Source organism: Brienomyrus brachyistius, unplaced genomic scaffold, assembly GCF_023856365.1.
Source record: "Brienomyrus brachyistius isolate T26 unplaced genomic scaffold, BBRACH_0.4 scaffold54, whole genome shotgun sequence".
Lineage (NCBI taxonomy): Eukaryota > Metazoa > Chordata > Actinopteri > Osteoglossiformes > Mormyridae > Brienomyrus > Brienomyrus brachyistius.
Genome location: NW_026042329.1, coordinates 1,328,800 through 1,346,981, shown reverse-complemented (window position 1 = coordinate 1,346,981; position 18,182 = coordinate 1,328,800). Strand labels below are relative to the sequence as shown.

At 43.4% G+C, this 18,182-nt stretch overlaps 2 protein-coding genes across 2 annotated transcripts in view; one reads left to right on the top strand and one right to left on the bottom strand.

Annotated features, from left to right (window-relative positions):
• colec12 (collectin sub-family member 12) overlaps positions 1–8,095 on the bottom strand; it is a 48,593-nt gene extending 40,498 nt beyond the window's left edge. The window contains exon 1 of the mRNA XM_049000888.1: positions 7,655–8,095. Coding sequence (XP_048856845.1) covers positions 7,655–7,661 — 7 coding nt within the window. The 5' untranslated portion in view covers positions 7,662–8,095. The remainder of the gene's footprint in view (positions 1–7,654) is intronic.
• A 4,710-nt stretch (positions 8,096–12,805) lies between these two features.
• Positions 12,806–18,165, top strand: clul1 (clusterin-like 1 (retinal)). The gene is made up of 8 exons (XM_049000999.1): positions 12,806–13,351; positions 13,731–13,879; positions 14,091–14,261; positions 14,415–14,835; positions 14,942–15,070; positions 16,081–16,295; positions 17,198–17,373; positions 17,935–18,165. The coding sequence occupies exons 1-8, from the start codon at positions 13,258–13,260 to the stop codon at positions 17,948–17,950; spliced, it is 1,371 nt and encodes a 456-aa protein (XP_048856956.1). The 5' UTR covers positions 12,806–13,257; the 3' UTR covers positions 17,951–18,165.
• Positions 18,166–18,182: the final 17 nt, after the last annotated feature.

Sequence of the window (18,182 nt, the reverse complement as noted above, 5' to 3'; positions counted from 1 at the left end):
AGATGTGCATGTCCCAAAAGATTCCATTAACAACTTACACAGTTGGACCTATTCAGATGCATGGTTCCAACTAGATAAGTTGCTAAGGTAGTTAGCAACTATGGCTTTTGAAAACACACCTTTGGATAGCTGGGGTGATATCACTACATTTGCTGAAGGAAGTTAAGTTTGATTGTTGCCACGTAATGATTTTGAAAAACAAAGCTTCCAAGAAGTGACCCAAAAACTAAGATAAAAGAAATAGTCATCCACTGACTTACGTCCTGTTGAGTAATGTCCAATCATATTTACATCCAGGGTCCCATAAAAGCCTTCCTGTTATTTACCGAGATGTCTGAAGAAGAATTAGTGAATGTTAGTGCACGTATTTTACGAGGCATGTGGCAAGAGCCAAAACAAACCGCGTGTGTTGCCAGATATGTAATGGTGAGCAGTATGTATCTAACTTATATCACGGTGAGTATATACAGTGGCAAGAAAAATTATGTGAACCTTTCGGAATTTCGTGGTTTTCTGCATTAATTTCTCATAAAATGTGATCTGATCTTCATCTAAGTCAAAGGTATTAGCAAATATAAGTCGAGCATAATGATAATACAAAAAATTCTGATCTTTCAGAACAACCATAAAAAACTGATACTGCTACTGGGAAAAATAAGCGAAACCTTGGAATTAATGACCCCTCCAACCAGGCACTTCCTGTAGCTGTGGATCAGACCTGCACATCGTTCAGGAGGAATTTTGGCCCATTCTTCCTGGCAGAACTGCTTTAGCTCTGTCATATTCTTTGGTCGTCTACCTGTGTACGGCTCTCTTCAACTCATTCCACAGCATCTCTGTTGGGTTGAGGTCTGGGCTCTGACTTGGCCACTCCAAAAGGCACATTTAGTTTTCCGAAGCCGTTCTGTTGTGGACTTCATCCGGCGTTTTAGGTCATTATCTTGTCGCATCACCCAACTTCTTCAGAGTTCCAGCTGACGTATAGACATTCTCACATTATGCTGCCCCACAATGATTGCAAGCTGGCCAGGCCCCGATGCAGCAAAGCAGGCCCAAATCATGATGTTTCCTCCACCATACTTTACGGTTGGGATGATGTTCTCATGGTGATATGCAGTGCCCATTTTACACCAGATGTAGTGCTGCGTGTTCATTCCAAATAGTTCCGTCTTAGTTTCATCAGTCCACCAAATATTTTGCCAATACTGCTATGGAATATCAGTGTGCTCTTTCGCAAACAAGCGCGCAGCAATGTTCTTATTAGTAAGTAGTGACTTCCTTTATGGTGTCCTGCCATAAACACCCTTCTTGTTCAATGTTTTACGTACTATAGACTCATGAACAAAGATGTTAGCCAGTTCCAATAACGCCTTCAAATCTTTGGCTGTCACTCTGGGTTGTTTCTTTACCTCATTAATGAGTCTTCACTGTGCTCTTGGGGTCATTTTGACTGGGTGCCCACTTCTTGGTAGAATAGCCACAGTCCCAAAGTCTCTCCGTTTGCAGTTCGTTTGCCTAACTGTAGACTGGTGAATTTCTAAAGTCTTTGAAATCACTTTGTAACCCTTTCCAGTTTCATGTAATTCAACAATTCTTGATCGTAGATCCTCCGAAAGCTCTTTTTCATGAGGCATGGCTCACGTAAGCACATTCTTCTTCTGCGGAGCAAACTCAAAAAGTCTGAGTGATTTTTATCAATCAAAGTAGCTCTAGTTCACACATACAAACTTACCGAGACTCCAGGTTCGCTCACACCTGACTCCAGTTCGCTTTTTTGAGGTCATTAACACAAGGTTCACTTACTTTTCCCAGCAGCACTATGAGTTTTTATGGTTGTTCTCGATAAAGACATGAAAGATCTGATTTTTTGTGTTATTATACCCGCATTATATTTATCGATACCCTTGACTTAGATGAAGATCAGATCACATTTTATGGCAAATTAATACAGTAAACCATGAAATTCGAAATGGTTCACATACTTTTTCTTGCCACTGTACATAAGAACATAAGAAATTTACAAACGAGAGGAGGCCATTCGGCCCATCAAGCTCGTTTGGGGAGAATTTGACTAATAGCTCAGAATTGTTAAAATCTTATCCAGCTCTGATTTAAAGGAATCCAGGGTTTTAGCTTGTGCTACACTAACAGGAAGACTATTCCATACTCTAACTACACGCTGTGTAAAGAAGTGCTTCCTCAAATTCGTTTTAAAATGCTCTCCCGTTATGGCCACCAGTTCTAGTATTTAAACTAATATTCTTCAGGATATTGACAGCAACTATAAAATAGGTACTTTTTATTTTCATGTGCATTTTTTCTATTTACTGTAACTAAGAAAAAAAACACAAAGTACTACATCAAATCTTATGTTATGTCTTATATTGTACAGTATATTTGACATCTCCACTTATAGAGCGCGAGATATGTCCACGCAGAACGTAACTCGGATCTAAGCCTGTATACCAAAGGGAGCAAAATCATCAAATTAAAGCTTTCAATCAAATAATACTATTATAAAAGTAGACTAAAACCAACTAAATTACAAATGACAATTTAATAATTGGTTCTAGCTTGTTTTGGTACACATAACGACAAATGATGGTAAAATCTAGATGATGGTGACCTTTTGAATGATAGTTTGTGGTCTGGCATCAGACCAGACGATAGCGAGACCTTCAGCCATAGATATATGTAGGTCAGGGTTGTGTAATGCTCTGCTGATGGACCTGAATGTGCATGTAAACACAAAGTGCACATTCACTGCACTTAACGCTCAAAATATCCCCCAGCTCTCTCTCTGGACCCCTTTCCAGAAAAGCCCGCCGGGTCATTGAAAGGCGGTCACATGACCCACCGGCACTCCAAAGGCGGCTCTTTTATGTGGTCCTGGGGGCTCATGGGAAAGGACGAGCATTGACTTCAGATGGCGAAGGCATCGGCATCGGCCACGACCGGGCTAAACAAATCAATGGTGTCTACCACTTTCCCAGGGTGGATGGGGCAGCCTTCGCCACCAGAGCAGAAGAGGACACGAGGGAGACGAGCCAGAAGAACGAAAAAAAGTGGAAACGCTGGTATGGGAAAGACGGCTCTGGGAACTTAAAGACGCAAAAGGACAGGGAAAGTAACTGAAAAGAAAACAACCTTTTGTGAGTTTATTTTTTTCCCCCAAGACCATTATACCAGCACAACAATGGAAGGGAAAACAAGATGCAATATCTGGGGGTTGTTTTTATTATTGGGGATTGTTTTCATTATTTTTGGCTGTCCAGCATCTATGTTTCAAACCCTTGAGAGACTCTAGTGCGGAAATGGCCTGTCCTTTGCTGGAACCTTCCAGAATCGAAGGCACTGCAGACACCCAACAGATCACCCAGCTTTATAACTGAGGATGTTCACAGTGGCAGATATCACTGCCCTCCTGCCCCCCAATAAAGTAACAAACACATACCCGGCAAGCACAGGGAGGTTTCTGCTACAGAAAAATCCATTCCTGAATAAAACCTTCTCAGCAGAGCATGTAGGACCTCTAGCTGAAGTTACGGCACCTGTTTCGAAGTGGTGTTTCCATCACAGTGTCCCCTAATGCAACGCTGTCATCTTCAGAAGGTTCCCTCGCACCATCTTCCTGTGTCCTCAGTTCCATGTTTTTATTGGTCACAGTGTCATTCCTTAGGTTAATTTTCTGCGGTACCTGATCACTCTCCGGCATCATCCACCCTGCAGAGACGCAGGCAGACTGCAGGCCAACATTTGCATCCCCGCCGAGAAACATCTGCTTCCACGATGGCCTTCTCGCCTCTCCAGACTGGCACTGCAAGTGTGCTGGAGCATTCATGCAACACTGGCAGTGTCGCACTGAAACTGCATGACACCACTGCTCTTTGGGATTCATTCTGGCACCATAAAACTTTTAAGAATGTCTGATTCGATCGACCATTCTGGCACAACCTGAGAGCATAAAGAAAAAATATCTCACCAGAGACTGTAAATTATTGCCAGATATAACTCCCTCCCCATCACTCAAAGGCAGATTTTTTTTTTGCTGCTAAGTCAAAAAAGGGGGGATTATGTAAGCATGAACCCCCATCTGAAACTGATTTCCAAAGCCAACTCCATGACCAATAGCGGGGAGACCGAGATGGCTGCAAGACCATTATTTTCACTCGAGGCAACAAAAAAACAAATAACTACAGCCACGATGATCTCACTTAGTTTGCAAACCAAAAATAAAATCAGTAAATCAATGGCAACTTGAGCAAAGCTTCAGGCAGAGAAACTTTAACAAGCCAGGCTCTGTGAGTTAGACTCCTTGCACGTGATCAGGATGTTGCTGGTTCAGATCCAGTGGTTGGCAGAGTGATGTCACTGTTGGGTCCCTGAGCAAGGTCCTTAACCCCAATTACTCCACAGGCTAGTTGCCCCTGCTTTCTCAATTGCACGTTGCTTTCGGTAAAGGCATCTGCTAAATAAATACATGTAAATGCATTTCTGTGGGGAAGACCGGCAAACATCAGGGTCAATTTCACCTTGAGATCAAGAGCACATAAAGTCAATACGCTGGGCAGGATATAAACTGCATTTTAGAAGTTTGTTTATCTTGCAGTTCATTCCGTCATTGTGTACATTTTAGAAAGTAGTAACTTGTGAGTGAATAGTTTGCCACAGATCTCCACAACATTCCCTCTTTGAAAAACAAACTTAAATTGTCTCCCTGGCATAGAGACATCATTATTAAACTTCTTCAAAAATAAAAATTGCTTTACTTTATTACCCTTTAGCTAAAAGATGAGTAGATATTGTTCACATCACAGGAGTGGCTCTGTGGTAGCCCTTTTAAACATGTGAATTTGGATAAAATTGAGATATAAAACATAAAACTCTATGGATAACGATTTGTGCATGTAACCAAAATAGTATTGATCCAGATTCTCAAAATTTCATCTGTTGGTTTGGTACACAAATATTGGGTCACCTTGGGGCTCAGTGGGCAATACTGTTGCCTGACACCTCCAGGGTTGGGGTGTGAGTCCCATCTCTGATGGAGGGGGGGCTATTAACACCACAGCGTTGAAGAATAGACATTCCCATGCTATCTTCAAAGAGCACCTTCAGATCTTCACTCTTCCGTCCACACTTCAGGAAGCGGACAACCAGAAACAGACAATAGCTTAAGTAGCAACTTTATCTTATCTCAACAAAAAGCCGGTGTCCCTTCCAACTGACTATAGGTGTGTCGATTATCTGTAGTCTACATGACTGACTGCACACCTCAAAGCAATTCCTTGTGCAAATAAAAGGATTTGGATTGTGATGGCAGTCTAGAATAGAGGGGGCACACCATCACACACACAAAATTAAATTCCACAATTGTGTGTGTGTGTTGTGGGCGGGGGGGGGGGGGGGGGGGTAATTCTCCCTGTAATTTTCAAGTGTTCCCTGACTACTCCGGCTTCATCCCAAAGCAGACAGGCTGTATGTTTGTTGTACCCCAGAATCATGACCTATACTGCTTGGGATAAACTCCAGCCCTCCCACCTCCTATGCAGCTACTCAGATAAGCAGTTCGAATACAGGCAGGTCATTATTTGGATTATATTCAAAAGTAGTAATTTAAACAGCAAACTCTATCTTCCTATACGCCATTATTAAGTGCATGGGAAAAATAAATATCTCTTATGTGGAAAAACACGTTATAGAAACACAATCCCCTCCCCCCCAACCCCAATGCACAGCAAGACAGAACCAGGGGATACTTCACAGTGCAAAACAAACATTTATTATATTTCAGAAGCATAAATTCCCAGATGTACTCATCTCCTGTGGCCTTGGGCCAATCGAACCTAACAGGAGAGCTTTCAGACTACAGACGTCAGTTACGCTTAAATCAATTCTGCGCTAAAGGTGCTTTTTTTTGCCTCCACCTGAACACCTGTGCAATGCCTACATCATTTTTAATTTTTCCTTTAAACCAGCAGACCCCGATACATCCCCCTGGGGTTCAACCTCCCCTACAAGGCCTTAAAAAGCTTTGTTGGGGTGGGCGGGCATCTTCTAATCTAAGATTCTAACCTGCAAGAAGTGCCTGAAAAAAGACAGCATAGGCCTCTGTGAGGAATGGTTCGTAAACCCTAATTACACAGCTCTGGGGAGATGGCAGACCGACAGGGATAGCATCACTGATAATGGCTTGCAGATGTGTCACGGGAGGTGTGTTTGTAGAGAGCGGGGGCAGGATTGTGGTGCAAGTGAGCCACGACGGTCACCTGATCCTTCATTAACCTACCTTAATATACCCCCCGAGTTCAATTCAAATAATCACCGCAGACCTCACGGGGGACGACGAGAACCGCTTAGGATCAAGCGCCGCTGGGGGGTAACTAAACGTACAGTAAAGTCGAATGAGCCAAGACGTTTTAGCGAATAAAATAAGAGAGAAAGAAAAACACCCGCAACCCACGCGAGATAGAATAACAAAGACGAACGAAGACGTAAATACTTCTTTTTTAGTATGGCAGATATATAAATAAAGCAGTAACTGCAAGAAAAAGTGGCTACATCTGAACTGAATTAGCGTGCATTTATCATTATAACTGAGCCTGTTTTAATGCTGGGCTGAGAAAAAAGCTTACGCCAGCAAATAATATGCCTTAGTTACAGCAGTAAAATTCCCAAAACTTTGAACGGAGATATTAGCCTAAATAACTCATAAATAGCTGTATTTAATGATAAACAGCCGTTGCGGCGCAATCGTGATAAAGGACTGCAAAAAAAAAGTACAACTTTTGGCATTTTCCCTATAACGCTGATTGGGTGCTTACTGTCCGTTTCTATTTATCGACATGATCAAAAAAAAAACGTGGAGACGTAACAAGCATCGGGCTACTTAAAAGCAAGACTAGATGGTGACCATAGTGCAATGGTCACAGTGAAACGGTTCACGAGCTGATCATTCTTCTTATCCCACAAAAAAAGCGAATCATCGGGTTACCTGGCTCAAGCCTGCAATACAGCCATCATATTGGTCAGTATTACCAAAACAAACTGGGGGTCCGCTGCGTGCTGGGCAGAGCGGACCTTCCCACCAGGGAGAGCTTCGGCGCAGGTACGGAACAGCAGGGTGCTCTGGAGACTTTGGCACGCAGCTGCATAAGTATACTACCACGGATGGATTAAACACCATTTACAGGTGTGGGATTACTTTGAGAAATAATCCCCAGTTCCAAGCACATTGCAAGCGGTATGGTGATGCATAATAAAGAAAACGCATAGCACTTTTTCTAAATACATATAGGGGACAGCGGATGGGAATATCAATGATCTGCTATATCTAATGATCAAAAATAAGCCGTACTTGTACCCTATATATACACATATAAAAATAAGTAATGCTTTTAAAAATAACGGAAATATGATCAAATCTCTGTTTGTGTTATTACAACCAGAATCGTACTGGACCCACGTACGCAGCTTCGGAGATATGTCCAAAAGTTTAACACGGCAGTTTCACTTCCACCGGATAGTAATAGCATCCAGATGCATTTCTACGCAAACAAAAATCGACTAACTGGGATCTGCAAATGCATTTTATCTTCTTCATAAAGGTGATTTCCTTGCATATTCCCTTTAATGGGCTTTCGGTGGGACGTACCTTTCATCGTGTTTGGTGAAGTTTCTCACAGCTGCTAAAGACCCGATTTGATGCCGATTCGTTTACCATTTGCCCAGAAAACCCTTCTGGAGCAAATGGATGATGAAGGTGCACAGATCAAACAGGTCAGAAGAACTTCAGTCGTCCAAGTTCTGGAGAGAGAGATGTAGCGCCTTGTCAGATCTTCATCTGCAGCATCCTCTTAAAGAAATCCCATAGTTTCGAAACTTCTACAGCAATGAACTTGCAGAATTCCCGAAAATGTGGATAACCATATCCCGGTTTGTCCTGCTCCAACAAGCCAATGGAAAAAAGAAACGTGTTGATGTTTCTCCTTGCCTGCAAAAAACCACAAAAAAGTCAAAGGAGAAAGGAAGTCCCGAGTCTGGAGGTTTTTCTGCTGAACCACGTGTTTTCTACATCTGTCCGATTCTCCTCTCCGTTGCTTCTTAAAGGGGGGGAAAAGGTGAGGAATCCAAAGAGCGCAAACCCCGGGACGCCAAGGAAAAGAGAGGCCGGAGATGAGATTAGATTACTGGCTTTGGACCCCTCCTACTTTGGGCATAAAAATCTGGGATTCATCAAAAACTTCATTTACGGGTTGTTGGGGAATTAGTGATCCGCACTCATTAAAATGAAAAATGAAACTGAAAAAAATCTTAAATAAAACACACGAGACACAATAGATTAGTTTGTAATAAAAAAAAGTAAAAACATCGTCGCTCTAAGTGTCCTTGACATTTTCAAACGACAATTTTATTTCTCATATTAAGCATTACCCCATGTTTACTTGTTAAAATTAACTAGTAAAACTAAACGATTCCTCTTCCTATTAAATACAAGCGCACTTCGAGATTCTTATTCTTCATACTTAAAATCCTTATTCATCATTACCCATGTGCAAAACTGTGTTTTTTATTCAGTTTTCAAAGTTTAGAAAAATGCTGCTCCTTCCAAATAAAGGGTCTATTGGATATTCTAACCTTTAACTTGATTTCGAAAGTCAATTTTAAAATACCCTGATGTGCGAGAGTACCGGCCTGATTATTCCCTGCTGCGCAGCCGTAGCTTCCGGAACAGGCTATGCTCTAGGCCCCACAAGCCAGCGGGGCCCATCAGCCATCCTCACACAACTGCAGGTGGCCGGACCCTAAGTAAATAACAATTAACTTATGCGCGTCCCTCGTAGCTATCCTCGGGCGCGAAACTGCGAGGAAGCACAGAAATTGATGGCTGTCATTGTAATGTGTTTTGAATACACCCATCGAAACATTAAACCGAATAAGAACGCGATTTTTAAAATCCGTCTTAATAGCAAAAATTTAGATTTTAACAGATTTTTTTTAGCTACTTAAAGTGTGATATGGGGTCAGAACCCTTAATGGACAAAAGAGAAGAATCGTAGAAATAAACAGGCCCAGTGTATATTTCTTTGTATAAATTAGATTATAGCGCATGCATTCCATAGCACCTTCGTTTATTATCTCTTTGTGGGTGTATAAGTTCTACGGCATGTGTGAGGCTGTTTTCAGAGTCTCCGGGTCCAGTCCCACCCACCGAGCGCCCCCTCTCTCTGTTGTCCATTGTAACTGAATCCGCAGCATCAGTATTAAAGAGCCAGCGAGGACGATGGGGCCGGAGCTGCAGCAAACAGCTGGACGTGCGGCAATCACCTGCACGGAGCGGCCCCTGGTTCTCATTAATAGGTTAAGGCCCCATTTGCCGGGTCAGAGCTTTCAGCGGAGGCTGTGTATTAAGGCGGCCAGTGTTACAAATTAGAAACTCAAGGCGGATTTTCCAACCAAAAAGGAAAAAAAAACCAAAAGGTTAAAAAACAACATTAGCAATTTATGTGGCTGGTGTAATATAAAACAAATGCAGGTCCTCTCTCAGTTCAGTCCCACAGTTACTCTGGTTGTCTTAACTACGTTGTGGGACTGCCACTTTTTATGCCCATCGTAAAGGAATGCTGGCCGCTCACTAGGATTTCTGGAAGACACTGGAAAACTGCACCTTGCACCTCACATCAGGCATGAACTGCCAGGCATGGAAATGTGCCAAGACAGAGCAGCGGGTCAGGTTCCCAGTTGTCTATTTTACTAACTTTGTTATCTAACCACAAAGCCTTACATATCTAATTTGTTGGGACACAATGTATCTTGAGTCGGATTCCAGTAAGTACACGTTCAATCAACTACCAAGTGCATTTACAGCATGATGGGGGAAGGCAGATCTTTAACGCCTTAACTGTCATCCAGCACCCAGATAGCAACCAAAAGGAGACCATTTGGACAAGCAAGACTGGGTGTTTCATTAATGTCAGGCCAGAGAAGTGGGCTGGCAGTCTGGCCTGACAAGGCAATGATTCTATTGCAAATGGAGGTAGATCTGTCTACGTTATCCCCTTCGTATCCTGGGAATTTTCACTGAATGGGCCAACTGAGGTCAAGGTCTGACTCACGATAATCTTTGGACTGCCATCTTGGGATCTTGCCACGGGGATGGCTTAATTAACGCAACACGGATGGCCGGTTAAGTCATAAAGCTTCCAAATGACTCCCAAGAGGATCAACAGGTACCTCCCTTCGGATTCTGCCAGTACCGCTGGGAGCCGCAGGTAATCATTATTCCGAAGGGAAGCTGGGTGCAAGCAATGAACATTTGGCCAGTTTTGACTGAAGTTCTGCTCATCGGATTAGTGTCTGTCATAATGCTAATAGGATCTCAGCTGACTGCCCACATGTATAAATAGGAAGTTAAGCATTGTCTTCACTGTATATCAGCAGTGAAGGCTCACGTTTGAACATCTCCTGGTAAAACAAAGAATATTCCTCATCTTGTGTAGACAGACAGATAGATAGATAGATAGAGATAGATAGATAGATAGATAGATAGATAGATTTTTTTAAACCTAAACTAAATCATGTAGCATTGTTGTCAATTGATTTCTTCAGTTTTCTGCTTTTAAATGCAACTTAGATTTATGTTCAGATTTCAGTGTAAAGTCAGAAACTGGTGAAAAATTCCTTATGAAATTCTGTTCTCTGATTTCATGTAATATGTTAATTAGAACACAGAAAAGGTTAAAAGCGACCATGGTCAAACCTAAATTAACATGGCTGTCTATCCTTCAAATCACTTAAACTAAAATTACTTCACTAAAAGTAGATGGAGGACCAACGGAGATCAAAACATCTTTAGTTTCTGCTCTGGATCGCTGACCAGCAAGGAGCTCACGAGGGATACTGTTTGGTTTGGGCACCAAAAAAACAAACATCAGACAGACAGATTGTCTATTGAGGAGTTTTGAGCAATGCTAAAGGGCTGGAAGAGAGAGCATGAAGAGGTGAGAACTGAGAGAGGTTCTCATACTCTGTGTGGGTGGTGTGCAGGTCAGTCGTTTCGGATGCTAGGTCTTGGTTGTGCCCTTAAGTATGCATACTCAAAAAAATAAAAGTATGCTACTTTGAATAAAAAAAAATGTAATATAAATGTATCAGACCCGTAGCATAAGATTCACCTGTGTGCTGGAAGATCCCCTGGAGGATCAGGCTCTGAGTTGGGTTAAGGCAGGTGGGTCTGAGGTGCCTTGGCTCCTCGGCCCACTTTCGGACGTAAGCTAGCCACTGGAATAGCCTGGAATGGACAGGGCGATTTCCAAATTCGGCTCCATGCTTGAATTGAAAACATTCTGTTTCTTTTATTTCTTTGGGGGGGAGGGGGGGATTTTAATACACGTGAGGGGAAAATAAACAAAGCTTATTTGATTAGCGGTGATTTTTAGTTGTAGCGATTTGTAGAGCCTACGGTATTATTTTTATGATACCCGTTAGTCTCCAGCACTTTCAGTCTAGCTCTGGAACACAAAAGTAAGTCTACTTTCAGGGGCCCAAATCCCCGTAGCCTAAAAGTCCAGTATTTCACCCCCCCCCCCCCCCCCCCCCCGTTTGACCACAGAAATACATCCGTATGAATAAGAATTACAAGTTCAGCTCATGCTTTCTGACTGTATACACTGCTGATAAAGATAAGACGTGGTTTGGGAAATATATCAAGCATTTCCTCTCCTAGTTTAACTCCATATAGGCCAACATAGAAATTGCTTTAAAGCAATTTTTTGTTAAACTTTGACCCATTGCTGCAAACAAGCAGCCTCTTAGCGTTAGCAAGTGTACAATAAAACTAAACTAGCAGACTTTAGTTATTTGCGTGTGCTATTTTTATCTTGAATTTAACGAGGGTGGACTTTGTGTGAGTAAACAAGAACGTCTTTAAAAGTTCGGCACGAAGGTGGCGGTATTCGCGCGGAAGACGAAAACACAGGCGAGTTCCAGTGTTTCCATTTTTCCCTGCATTCACTTCCAATGTAAACTGGAACAGAAACGTCTCCTGGTGAAGGCGGTGTAATGTTTTTGGAAAGTGGCCCTTCACTGTTCGCTGTGCTTGTAACACGGTCTCATTTGGACACATGAGACACGTTTCTGTCTTTTAGGTACAACTCCGCTATGCTTTTAATTGCACGGGTCGATGGCGCGCCCCCTAGTGGTGAGCACTCAGAATGCCGACGTCTTTGATCGTTAAAACAAGTTCAAATCTTCTTAGCGCTGGCTGTTCTTACCGGGACAGCACGTAAAGCTAAACTGCTTAACGACATTAGTTACACCCACAGTAAACTGCTCTTACAGACTATATCATGGCCATTTTGGACATGTGGAAGAAACCCAGCGTTAAGAATTTACAATCAAAAACAAAAAATACATCTATAAAAATAACGTGCATGCTGAAACAGTTAATCCACGCACGATATTAATAGCTATATAATTAATAGTTATATTGATTTATACTACTATATTAGCATAACTAAAAATTATCTACACATGCTAAAACCACCAGTTGTAGATCTGTAAAGGTGCCTTTAAGTTGTATTTGACAATATATGTTATATATCATCAACAACATGAATACTATACAGGGCTGGACTTGGATTAAAAATCGGCCTGGGGTGCCATAAAGGAGGGGAATTTAAAGCGGGCCTGAAATATATGGAACATAATTGGATTGGTCTGGGTTGGGGGCCCAGTACTATATGCTTTCATGTGGCTTGAACTCGCTAGCGGCGCTCCTGTCCGCATGCTAAAGTTTGACAGGAAAGTGCCTGATATGCTGCATGGCCAGTCCAGCCTTGCTATCATATAACATACAAACAACTCGCAATAGAAATCTAGTATTTCAATTTCTATGTATTTTCTGTCTGCATTGTCGACTGCCTTGTCCATCCATCCACTTTCTGTTCCCGCTTGTTCTATTCAGGGTCACAGGGGTCAGAGCCTATCCCAGAAGCTAAACATTGCCTTTAATTAAAAACCTAATTATCACACTGATGTCAAGATATACTCTAATTATTATGAAGAGTTGGAATTATTAGGTAGATATTTAAGGTATATGACAACTACAGTGGGGTCACCATGTCTACAGAAAGACCTTGAGACTGGATCCAGGAGAAAGTGGAACAGAAAATGGTACCAAAAGGGGATAGTTTTCATGTGCTCCTGTGGATCCTTTCAGATCTTTTCAGATCTTTCCGTGTCTGAGGTCCGGCCACAATGAGGGTCCTGTTGCTCTTCGCTGCTTGCATCTTCTCTCTGGCCCCCCCACTTGATGTGAGGGCCACGGGGCTTCCTGGTGACGCTCTCAGAAGTGAGTTTGGCTTGCTAATGTAACACAGACCACCGCTTTTAAGAACCGACCCCTTCCCCAGACATGCGGACACACTCACACCTCAGGCCTGCATACCCCCTGGTACAGCAGCCTCCATGAAAACAACCCACGGATTTCCCCCCCATATCAGCACCTCAGTCAAACCTCAAAAGCCCGTTTTGATTAATCCAGACCCAAAACCAACATGAATATTATTCTTTCATTTCTGAAAGAGTGTCAGAATTCCACCACCTCCTACTCATGTTAGACCTGTCCGGAGGCCGGTGTGTGATGTTTGAACACCAAAGAGGGAGTTCAGGAATAACTGTGAAAGGGACCTTATTGCGCACTTCATGGGCGCCAACCGATCCCGCTTCAGGGCTGTCGCAGATCGGCGAGAAATACGTGGGCGAGGAGATGAAGAGGGCACTGTTCGGTGTGAAGAACATGAAGGAGGTCATGGAGAACAACTACGATAAACACAGGCATCTCATGAAGTCCCTGAGGCATAGCATTGATAAGAAGAAGGTTGGAACTTCAATCTGTAGTATCTCACACAAAATGCACCTCGCACACTCATTAATGAAGCTTCGCAAGCCAATTGGCTCCTCCATGCTAATGCTGTTTCCCTCGCAGAATGACATCACTTCCTGTCGATAGCTGAGGTCGTAGGATCAAGGTTTGAGATGCTCCCAACCTTTGCATTCCCACTCCTGAATGTCTCTCCCACCGTAACCAGGAGGTGGATCAGCTTGCCAAGGAGGCGGAGCAGAAGCTGAGGGAGGCAGAGCAGCAGTGTCAGAAGTCCTCGAAGACCTCCTGGGAGAAGTGCCAGCCTTGCCTGGAGGACACTTGCAAGACCTTCTACACATCCACCTGCCGTCGGGGATTCTCCTCCTTCTCATTCAAGGTACAAATCAGGAATTATCCCACAGCTACACGTAGATCCATGAGGAATCTACATATGTTTATATAAGTATCCGTTGATGTTAAAGACACGTTGATCTGGTCATCACAATAAAGCCCACTTGACTCGACTTGATTTGACCAACCCTAATTTCAGGTCGAGGAGTTCTTCCGCAGGATGTCCTCCCAGTTTCTGTCCTTTGACAGCCAAGATGAGCTAGGTCAGCAGAGCTCAGAGAGCCCAGACGGGGACCTACAGTGGGTGGAGGACTCTTTCACAAGCCTGCAAAACAAGGTCTATGACCTCTACGACAAGGCTGCCATACTGGTCTCCAGCATGAGCAAGGAGCTTGATACTGCCTTCCAGACCACCTTTGCTGCCAACTCCACTTCCAGACTCCTCTCTCCAGACCAGGCCGTCCTAGAACCTGGGTTCTTCCATGGCATCAGGCTGGATGACGTGCTGGAATCCATCTTCGACTTCAGCAGGAGTGTCATCGAGGAGTTCAGCTCCGTGATCACCGACATCTTTGACCAGACGCCACGAGACTCTGAGAGGGACTCGGAGCAGCAGACAGGTGCCGTCGATGTGTTGCTATAGAAACTAGCGCCAATAAAAACAAACCCGACATTTTCAAGGCCACGTGTAACAACATGCTAATACACTAACAACGTACCCACCAGGAACAGAGATGCTCCCAAGCCGGGCTCCTTCTCAGAGTAGACAGCTCTGCAGGGATCTGCGCAGACAGAGCTCCGAATGCTGGCAGCTGCAGGACCACTGTGAGTCCTGCCAGGGGGCACTGTCTCATGGTATGTGCATGAAATGATGGTGAAATAAAGTTTGCAACAATAGACAATAGATTATTCCCTGCATTAGCATATCAACAACTAAATATTTTCTATTCTTCAGTAACCTATACAAAATTCTACATTGTATATAAATATATCTGGATATATATTATACAGTACCAGCCAAAAGTTTGGAAACTCCAGACCGCCGACAAAGGATCGTGATTGTGTTGCATCACATGACCTGGCCACCTGACCTAAATGCATTAGAAATGGTTTTGGTGGAGTTTGACCAGAGTGAAGGAAAAGTGATCAATGAGAGCTCCATGTGTGGGATCTTCTTCAGGACAACTGGCAAAGCATCCAAGGAGGCCACCTCATGAATCTGGCATAGAGGGGAAAGTAGGGTAAGCTAGTCCTTGGAGCAATTGGAGTTAAGGACCTTGCTCAGGGGCCCAGTGGCGGGACCAAGGGATTTGAACTGGCAACCTTCTGGTTCCAAAATCACAGAGCTGCCCCATCCCCTCCAACAAATTATATATTTTTTCTTTAATACCTTTTTGGTCAGTGCATAATCCATACATGTTATTTTATAGTTCTGATGTCTTTAGAATTATTCTAAAATGTACATACTGTATAAACCTTTCTATGGGTAGGTGTTTCCAAACTTTTAACTGATACTGCAAATGCATGCACTCGCATCAGCTTTGTCTCATTTCATACCCAGTATAGGCTACTTAAACAGCACAAATTTTGCATAAATTCTACAATATCTGGCTTTTCATGGCAAACATGGCCAGGTATAAAACTACTTATTAATAACTGCACAGGTGTAAAGAAAGTAGCTGCTAGGTTAGACGTACTAGCGGGTGGTTAGTGTTTTGGAAAAGCTCTTGGTCTTTGTTCTTTAATTTTTAAGATAATGGCGACTCAAAAGATTCTGAATTTCTTAAAAATAAGACGTGCGGTAAATTTGCATTATGGATGAAAGCGATAGTAGCACAACACTGCCATCTACTGGTCCACCACAGAGTGCCCGAGCGTGAGGCAACTGTCCGCGGAACTGAACGAGATATCCCGGCTGCTCAGCGAGTCCCGGCAGCAGTACGAGGAGGTGCTGCAGGTGGTGCAGCGGCACGCGGACGACACCCTCACCTGGCTCACCCACATGGCTGCCAGGTTCGGCTGGGTGGCCGAGCTAGTCAACGGAACCAACGCCGACCAGGACATTTTCACCATTGCCGCTGTACGGATCCTTCTGATGCAATCAATCAGTCCGCCATTTAAATGTCTATTTCATATATAAGCCTATAGCTCTTAATAACCCTTACCGCTGCCATTCACCCTATTTGTAGTGGCTCTCAGCTACGTAAACACGGGTTCTCAATTCACGCAGTACTCCGGAAAATGAGGTTAAACACGATTTGCCTTTGGAGACTTGGCACGCAGGCAAAACAAACTTCCTTTCAACTGCGAGCAGAAACACATAACAGGACACCTGAAAAAACAGCGGCGACCCATGGAGGGGAGAGACATGGGAAAGCCGAAAATCTCGGGGGCCTGTCAGCGCCCCTGAGAGGCTGTGGAACATTGTTTTGGAAATTTCTCATTTAAAACTGCTAGATTTCCTGACTGGCAGGACTCAAGTTAACATGGAACTTTGAACCAAATAGGCATCGTGGGTAGTGTAGTGTAGCAATGCTCTCATTCATTGTGATCAATTAGTGCAGATTTACTGGCGTTTCACTTGTTACAGTAACAACAGAAAGGATGCAGAAATGAGGCTCTGCAGAACAAATGGTTTCCATCCTCAGGGGAAATAAAGTGGGCCAACAAGAACCCCCCCACCCCCACCCTGATCAAGATCAGCAGCTAGATGATCATTGGAATAAATATATTTTAGTTCATTTACATGCTTAAGATGATAATGGTGAAGATGTTTGTGCTCAAGGAGATAGAGTAGGGCTGTACTGGGATTAAAAATTGGCCAGTACACCACACATACATACCTACAATAAAATTCACCAGTGCGGGGGAGCAGAGGTGTCCCCCATATCAAATTTTGGTGGCCTACCCCACCTAGAAAACGCCCAATGTGTCAGATGGTCAGTCCAGCCCTGACTTAGAATGACTTGTTTAATCCCTCAGGTGGTACCACACAACGAGGATGTAGGCAATGGCACAGCCTTGGACACCACGGTGGAGCTGAACATCCTGAGCTCACCCAAGCTCACCCTCCACGTCCCAGCAGAGCTACAGGTTGAAGAGCCTGCCTTCATTCAGTACGTGGCCAAGGTGGCCCTGGATCGATACAAGACGGTGAGGTGAGCCTCATATCCGTGAGCCAGGCAAGAGCTCCCTCTGCTGGCCACAGGTTCATCAGACAATGGAGACGGTTTGGGACAGTCTATTAGAACGTCTAATTTAGCTTGGTCCTTGTCCTAGTTAGTCCAGGAAAGAGGAAAGAGACCCCAAGCCCTTAACCGTATGTGCTAGGTGGATCATTTTTTAATTAGTATAGTACCCGTTTCGCCACTGCTTTACCTATTTATTGCTTACTTATTGTCCAGTTGTTCAGGTGTCGCAATGCCTTGTCTTTTATTGCACTGCTGTCTGCCCTATCGACCATGCAGCTGTCCCTTACCCGGGAACTGTGGCTTATTTATTTCAGTGTTTCTGACCACATGCAACAGAAAAAGGGTTTAAAAAATAATAATAAAGATTAATGACCTTTTATTGAACACTATGCGTTCTAAAAAATCTGGTAAATCAAGTTTGTCAAATTGGGAAAAAGCAAACAAGACTCCCGTATGTCTAGAGCACAGGTGAAAAATCCAGATTATCATGGAAGATACTTAGTGTATATGCTTTGGCTCTCTTTGCAGCAACTCTCTGGCCTGAGAAGACGAACGAAGAACGATGCTTTTAGTTTCACCGTCACCCCATGTAGCACTAAGATGATTTAAAAACCTATTTTAGCAAGTGAAAATGTACCTTATGTGCATGATCATCTCGAAGTGACGAACAGGCAAGAAACTGGGATTCGTCGGAAAATTACAGTTGCAATAATTTCTACTAATATGTTATCATATATAATTAAAAGTAAGACATTGTGTATGATAACAAGGCGCAA

Coding starts and splice junctions, on each gene's coding strand:
- clul1 (XM_049000999.1), top strand. CDS start 13,258: ATGAGGGTCCTGTTGCTCTTCGCTGCTTGCATCTTCTCTCTGGCCCCC. Junction 15,071..16,080: donor CCAGGGGGCACTGTCTCATG/GTATGTGCATGA, acceptor GGTCCACCACAG/AGTGCCCGAGCGTGAGGCAA. Junction 16,296..17,197: donor ACATTTTCACCATTGCCGCT/GTACGGATCCTT, acceptor TTAATCCCTCAG/GTGGTACCACACAACGAGGA.